The sequence below is a fragment of the Scomber japonicus genome, chromosome 20, assembly GCF_027409825.1.
Source record: "Scomber japonicus isolate fScoJap1 chromosome 20, fScoJap1.pri, whole genome shotgun sequence".
Lineage (NCBI taxonomy): Eukaryota > Metazoa > Chordata > Actinopteri > Scombriformes > Scombridae > Scomber > Scomber japonicus.
In genome coordinates this window covers 26,176,785-26,185,148 of record NC_070597.1, presented here as the reverse complement: position 1 = coordinate 26,185,148, position 8,364 = coordinate 26,176,785, and the positions used below count along the sequence as shown (strand labels likewise).

At 41.3% G+C, this 8,364-nt stretch overlaps 1 protein-coding gene across 1 annotated transcript; it reads left to right on the top strand.

Annotated features, from left to right (window-relative positions):
* The first annotated feature begins 230 nt into the window (after positions 1 to 230).
* egr2b (early growth response 2b) lies at positions 231 to 2,721 on the top strand. Its single transcript, XM_053341305.1, has 2 exons — positions 231 to 514; positions 875 to 2,721. Exons 1-2 carry the CDS (start codon positions 343 to 345, stop codon positions 2,035 to 2,037), a joined length of 1,335 nt encoding a protein of 444 aa, XP_053197280.1. The 5' UTR covers positions 231 to 342; the 3' UTR covers positions 2,038 to 2,721.
* The last annotated feature ends 5,643 nt before the right edge of the window (positions 2,722 to 8,364 follow it).

Sequence of the window (8,364 nt, the reverse complement as noted above, 5' to 3'; positions counted from 1 at the left end):
AGCAGCCGTTGCGCTTCTGTCTGCCCTCCCTTCTCACTCCATATTTGGTTAGTGACGTAGGATTGTATTCACAAGGTTCCCCATATACATCCTCCACCAGGCCCGCCGGTCGCAATAACAGTAACTTTGACACTGTGTTAACTTTGTCACCATAGAGCGCATGAAGCGTACCAGAAACACAGAGCTCATCCTCTCACACGCACTGACTGATAGAGGTGACCCACGCGTGGCAGGGTTACTAACACATAGTTATTCATCTCAACCTTTGGAGAGAGATAAAAACAGAACAAGAGAGCAACAAGAAGAAGGAGAGCGAGCAGACGCGGCAGTGTTTTCTCCACAATGACGGCTAAAACTCTGGAGAAAGTGCCGGTGAATCTCGGGGGCTTCGTGCATCCTGTAGCCGACAGTGTGTACTCGGTGGATGACATCTCCACCAGCTTGCCGACCTCTGTGGCAATCTTCCCCAACACAGACTTAGGAGCGCATTACGACCAGCTTAATGTGACAGCAGGTAAGATGAGAGACTGATGCTTTCATACTTTTTTGAGCGCATGTTTGAAGAAAGAAGTTTCGGTACTTTCGGTTTATTTCACTCGTTTGAAATGTATCTCCAAATCATTTTACAAGCTGCTTCATTTAGTTAAAAAAAAAAGAACATTTAATTTGTAATGTCACAATGTTCTCTGACTTTCCTTTGAATGGCATTGACTGGTATTAGAGTGCGTAATGGAACAGAGACTTTGCGGCTTTCACTCTTAAAACACACTTTCCTGTCTAGTGTGATAATTCATCTTTGTGTGTGTGTGTGTGTGTGTGAGAGAGAGAGAGAGAGCTCTTTCATTAATGACCTGTGTTGTTTCTCTCTCTTCAGATGGCTTGATGAGTGCAGACATGAGTGTAGAGAAGCGCTCTCTGGACCTCTCCTCCTACTCCAGCGGCTTCTCTCAGCCCGCGCCCCACCGCAACCAGACCTTCACCTACATGGGAAAGTTCTCCATCGATTCTCAGTATCCCAGTAACTGGAACCCCGAGGGAGTTATCAACATCGTCTCGGGCATCTTCAACATGGCCCAGCCGCCTCCTCCTCCTCCTCCCTCTTCCTCAGCGTCCTCCTCCCCGGCATCCTCAGGATCTCCCAATCACTTCTCCAGCGGAAATTTGAGTTGCACCATGGCGCATCAGAGCCAGGCAGAGATGGACCATCATCACCATCTGTACTCATCCCCGCCTCCTTACTCCACTTCTGGCTGCGGGGATGTGTACCAGGACCCCTCTGCGTTTCTGTCCACCTCCACCTGCCCCATCTCTTACCCGCCACCCTCATACTCTTCTCCCAAGCAGCCCGGCAGCTCAGACGCGCTTTTCCCCATCATCCCAGACTACCCGAGCTTCTTCCAGCCGGCTTGCCAACGAGACATGCACACAGCAGGTATCCAAGACCGGAAACCGTTCGGTACATGTCCACTCGACACATTCCGAGTCCCTCCACCCCTTACGCCCCTGAACACTATCAGGAACTTTACACTGGGGGGTCCGGGTAGCGGTGGCTCAGAGGTAGGGCCGCCGAGGATCCCCTCTGCATATAGCCCACAGAACCTACCTCTGAGGCCGATCCTGCGGCCCAGAAAGTACCCGAACAGACCCAGCAAGACGCCCATCCACGAGCGACCTTACCCCTGTCCCGCAGAGGGTTGCGACCGGAGGTTTTCCCGCTCTGATGAACTGACCAGACACATCCGCATCCACACTGGACACAAGCCATTCCAGTGTCGGATCTGTATGCGCAACTTCAGCCGCAGCGACCACCTCACCACGCACATCCGCACGCACACGGGAGAGAAGCCGTTCGCCTGCGACTACTGCGGCCGCAAGTTCGCCAGGAGCGACGAAAGGAAGAGACACACTAAAATCCACCTGAGGCAAAAGGAGAGGAAGTCCTCCACTCTCTCTTCTTCGTCTTCCTCTTCATCCAACAGCTCAGCACTGGAGAGGCAGTCTGGCGGCATCAGTGCAACCAACGGGATTTGTTCATAGTTGGGAAAAGTTTGTTGTCACCATGGCTGCTCGAGTCACACTAACCCCTAAAAAGAAAAGAACTCTCAAATAACGATTGTGAAACAGTTGTGAACTAAAGACAGTGGCCTAAGTATCAGGATGAGGAGAAACAAGAGCTTGCACGGTGCGCGCAGCTGTGCAGTTGTGCGCAATTACGCACATAAACCTAATCCTGCTCCAGAACTGAAAGAAAGGCGGATACGAATGCACTTTGCCTGCACAGTCTACTGAACATACACGTAAATATAGCCATTCATTCATTAGAATATACAAGGACGGTTGTAATATAAAGGGGAACGGTTCCAATGTGAAATAACTGCAATAACGTTTTAAAAAGAATACTGTGTTTTAAGTTATTGAATTGACAAAGTGTTCATTCTAACATGTTTGTTGATGACTATATTTCCCCTTTAGTGCCTTGCTGTGTGTGTTTTTGTACACTGACTGATTCAAGGACGCTTCTAATGCAATGTATATTTGTCCTTTAATATGTAAAGTTGGAAGACATTCTATTTTTGTACACATTTCGTCTCGTGTAACTCCAAGTGTTAAGCAACTGTGGTTCACGTGTAAAAACAATGTTGAAGTGTAAATATGTTGAACTCATACCGACCTGACATTTTTATTGTGATGTGTGTTTTGAGACTTATTAAATGTATAAGAAGGATAAACATATCCTGTATCAGTTTGGTTTATTACTCATAACGAAAGCACAACACAGACAGGCAGTGACAACCCATGATGCGTTCATGGAACCTAAAAGTCGCTGTGAAAGTGTGAAAGTGTGAAAGTGGGGAAGACAATTATTTTATCTGCATTTATAAGAAGAAAAAAAAAAGACTTGTAAAGATGTTGATGTTGGAAATTTTATCGGGTAAATCCCACGTTGCGTCATGCACGGCTTGTCTGACTCAGAGTTTTCACCCACTCGTTTTTTATTTAGGTGTCACAGCAGGTTATAAACAGGCTGTGTATGGAAATCTAGTATGCAAAAGGTTTGTTTGCAAAAATAGAACAAGTCCGCGTTTGTCTCAGTATTGATTCTTTAAACAATATATGTACAAAAAAAAAAAAAAAAATCGGTTGACCCCAATCAAAACAAGATGATCAAGTCTTCATTTCCAATTATTTCTAATGCAGTGTGGCATGTTTTATTAGAATTCAGGCCGGACTGTGAGGATTTTAGAAATACTCATGTAAATACCCCCAGTGCGCTCCATACACTTTAACCTTTTAATATTTTATATCCCAGTATGATGTTTAAATGTTTTCTCCACTCTCTAAAACTTTGATGGAGAAATTGAATCCTTTATGTATGTTTCCCCCCCACTTTAAATAATTCATCTTTTTTCTTGACTTAAATGTATTCTATAATATAATCATTCTAAACATATTGGAACAGGAATGTAAGCTCGTGGCACATTGCTTAAAAACCTACAAATTTACAGAAAACACACTGCAGCGTCCTCTGCCTCAACTGTGATGTTGTGTGTGTCTCAAATGAGATTTTATATAAGTAAACACTTATTCTAAACATTGTATTCCTTTTACCTTGAGAGTTAATAGAAATGAGCTGCTCATTGTTCCAAACTTTATAAAGAACACATTTTATTAGCAAATTAATATTTGAGTGTGTGTGTGTGTGTGTGTGTGTGTGTGTGTGTGTGTGTGTGTGTGTGTGTGTGTGTGTGTGTGTGTGTGTGTGTGTGTGTGTGTGTGTGTGTGTGTAGTGTGTGTGTGCATGTGTTTTGCTGTTGTCTATATCAGTGTCTGTATCTTTTGTGAGTCACACCTCAGCAGTGGGTAGTTTGTGGTCTCCTGCTTTCATTCCATTAACTAAATGTCTGAATATTAATAAACAACAGGATGAGGTTCTCATAGAAGAATCATGCATGGTGCTTTACCTTCGTGCATTTAAAGTTCATCACAGCATGGTATCATGTTAATGAGTATGTAGTGATGCTGTAGAGTAAACTAGACTTTATGTACACAAAAACAGAAGCATTTTAATTTTGCGGACTATCCAAAACCATCAGTTTGCTGCGTTGAATTGATAAGGAATTAAAGAACAGGCCTGAAGGTTTAGATGTGTTACATTATTATGATGTTTCACTGCATATCATCAGAGCTTCAGTTTGAATATACATTTTGATTGAAACTCCAGCTGTGTTTCACATGAACAATCATCTAATGAGTCATTCCTCATGACAGTTTATTCCATTTTTACAAAGTCATTATGTTGAAAGGTCATAACGGACTAACACTGGTTGCATATGAATAAATAATATCACTGGCCCTCTACTAGAGAAAAGTTCCATCAGGAGTTTCACTTTCATCTGTGGACACTATTTGATATTAAAGTCAGTGTCGGTAAATGGTAAGGAGCAGAATCATTAGAGTGCAGCTAAATAAAAAGTGGCTTTTTTCCATTATTATCAAAACATTACAGAAAGAAGGTAAAGAAAGCGGTCTGTATAGTATGTGATGGTTGAAAGTACGTTTTTATTAGGTTTTAAGTTCATATGCAAATGTAAAATACATATATTTATAAATACAATATATATTGTATCACATTTTTATAATCACAGCAGTTTAATTATCTGACGTTTTATAGATTGTATTAAATCAGATTGTGATGCTACAGTGTTGCTCATAGAGAATATGTGACACAGACACACTGTTCAGAGGAGCTTTAAGAATGAATGAAGTAGCACTATATACAAACTTTAGTTTTAAAGTATTTGCTATTAATTATATTTGACATCCTTCAAATGCATTGGACTCACAATTTGAAAAAAAAGTCTTTATACTAAAGCCACAGGAAAAAATATAATACAGTATACACACACACACACACACACACACACACACACACATATATATATATATATATATATCACAAGAATCTTACGGTAAATTACAACTGAAAATTGGAAATTGAAAGTACAGGCTTCTTCTCCCCTGTTTGAACTTCTCTTGCTTCTATTTCCATGTTCTATCTGAAGGTGATGACGATGACGAATTCATGATTTGATTGTTTCAGCCTTTGGTGCATGTGTACAGATGTGTTTTCATACTGTGTATTTACTGGCTGATGAAGCTCTGTGCATTTTTATTATGTCAATTGCATTAAAAAAAGATACTGTGTAGCCTTGTAGTTGTTTTTCACACATCCATGACCTGTCTCTGTCCCGCTGGCACTGACATCAACTAGATTTTGATCTCATGTAATCCCCCCCCCCCCCAAAAAAAAGTGCCAGACTTGAGCTTTTGAGCAGCAGCAGTGGTGAAGCCTATCTGTAACATCTTTATTCTTCTGACGCCAACAACTGTGACCACATAACTAGTGACAGATACCATATACAGTCATGGATTTAACAAAGAAGGCTACTGTTCTTCACCCTCTTCTCTCCTCACTCACTCACTGTCCTATAGGCTGAGTTGTTTTATGGTTCATGATAGGCAGTGTGTGCATTTATCTTATATGATCATTTTACTGATGTACCTGCCTATTTATCAGGATCAAATAAGCTCTAAATAAGAGCATGTGTGTGGTGATTCTTACAGTGATGACAGAACATTACACATATCTGACATCTCTACTAGAAGCTGCCAACAAATGGCTTTTCTTGTTCCAGCTGCACCACAAGTATTCCTCGTACTGATAGATCGGCCTGATAGACTTTATTCTGGAAATTGAGGATAATTGCGTTTAATGTGAGCCACAGCGTGTGAGCTGGCTGATAGGGTCACAGTCAGCACAGCACAGTGACAGTATGATACAAGAAAAAAATTAAAACCAAGCAAACAAATGTGTCTCTTCAAGCACATGCAGCTGCCGGAAGGTTCAAGACATGATTTCCAGTCAAGTCCTCACACATCTAAATATTTGTTAAATATTAACCTTTAAACAGATTTCACTAAATCAAGTTAGAGCCTAACCACACACTAACGGTCGCAACCACAAATCCTCCATTGTCCTGTAGTGTGGGAGAAGGCTTGGCCTGTCCGGACATTGACCTTTTCTCCATCATTTCTTCGAAGCCGTCTCTGTCTGAGTTGGACTGTGTTTGAGGGTCATTGTCCTGCTGGGAGGTGAATCCTCTCTCAGTCTGCAGGCTTTTTTTATTCTCTTATCTTCTCTAGAGACTCATGTAGAGATTCATACCAACAGCATTATTCATTATGATGATTTTTCTCCTATACATACATACATACATACATACACTGGAAGCAATGTGGAGTTTTTTGTTTTGCTCGACATTTTTGCACAATGCAGCTTTTTAAAGACAGTATTTTTTATTGTTAAATATGCTCTATTCACCTATTTTACATTAGACTCAATGTATCAGTATTTGCATTAACCCTTACATACTGTTCAGGATCAAATTTGACCCATTTTGACATTTGAGAGCAGTAAATACTGCTTTTTTGAGTCTTTAAGTTGACAACTTCTCCTAATGTGACCCAGAATATACAAAAGTGATAATATTTTAGCTTCTGATGTACATTTTTGTTGAGTGTTTGACCCATATTGAATTAAAACATCCACAAATTATGTTGCATTCTTCATATTTTATAGAATTAATTGAACGTGTTGTGTTCATGTGATTGTATAGTTTGATTAACCAAAAATTAAAAAAAACACAATGGTGTGTAGTGGGGCAGCAAGGCTAACACTGCTAGCCCTGTCAAAAATGTTTTTTCCATAATTAAAAGGTCATTCTGAAATGTATCTGGAGTCAATTACTTGTTCAGTATGCAACTTTATCCAGAAAATGAATGATTATATTTTGTGGAGCTCAAATCTCCTATGTCCTATAAAAGCATCACAGCTCCTTTCCTCTGCTGGGGTCAGCAGTAGTTGCATTGCTAGCCTCTGATCGACCTGGACGCTTCTATTGGGTGCATAATGTTGAGTGACCATATCATCAGCCAATAAAATGTTGATGTGTTATTGACAGACAGAGTTTCTAGTGCTGGGCTGGGCCTATGGTCTGGGCCTATGGGCTGGGCGTCTTCATTCAAATGAGCTTGGCTGATTGGACCATGGGGCAGGTGCGTGATGACACTGTCTGTTATTCTGGAAAGGTGATGGCGGTTGATTTAACAGCAAGATCGGGAGATAAAGATATGATTGCGGACCATCTTCCGGTGCCTTTTTCAAGGCGCCCGTTTGAAGAAAAAAAATGGAAATTATTGGTAGAGGAAGACCAACGCCTAAAATGGACTCACTCTCTCTATCCAACAAAGGCTTTGTGCGGCATTTTACGGCGGGAAACTAGCAGCGGTATGACTGATTGACAGCTAGCTCAGCGCACAATAAGCTGTTCTGCTAGCCATGTCTGCGCTTCAGTACAAGGCTAGGTACATGGAATAGCAGTGGTTTTAGCAGCCTGAACAGCTTCACCAGGGCTGCTGTCAGGTAAGGGTTAGGGTTAATAATCTCTCTCTCTCTCTCTCTCTCTCTCTCTCTCTCTCTCTCACTCACTCACTCTTTGTTTTAGAACCGTTTTTGGAGCATGTTTGTGTCTGTTCTAGAAATGGATTTAATTTTTGAAGTGATTTAGAAGTTTCCTCTAAGGCAGACAGCAGAGCAGTCGGGCAGTATGTGCTGTTCTTGACGTTTAGTCACATGATCTGATGGCGCTGCTGCACAGTGGCGTCTTGATGCGTTGCGGATGTTGATCAGCTGTCATGTTGGTGTCATTAAGTAGCTACTGTTGCATAATAGTGGCCTTACATGGATTCGCAATGTGTATGTATTGTAGGACATAGGCCTATATGTGTGCGGCTGCTCTGTTGGCTGTATCGGCATACAATACTTTCTTGTGGGGTGGGGGCGGGAGTTGGATTTTGGTGCTGGCTCTGACTGAAACAACACCGCACGCTACTGAAGTATCTCTGCTCTGTGAAAGCTTCCTTAAGGATGAATCACATCTTACCTGAAACTGATTCATTAATCATTTGAGAGACTGTGGATATGTCTGAATATGAACAGTATGTGAGAGTTAAAGGGGATTTTTTAATTTATTAATACTGTCACGATGTTGGATGTCAAACATGGTCTAAGTTCCAAACCTTGATGTGAACATATGTAAAATGCTGCCTTCCTCCTCCTCATGATGACACCAGAATGGATTTTGGGTCAAATGTGTAGGATGGATTTGACAAGTTGACATTTCAGGTAAAGAATGACAAAATAAAAGCATAGACCCATTGGTTCTGAATGAAGTTAGAAATATTATTTTTTATACTTATTGTGGTCCATCTAGGTATATGACTGTAATTATGTGCGCTATATAA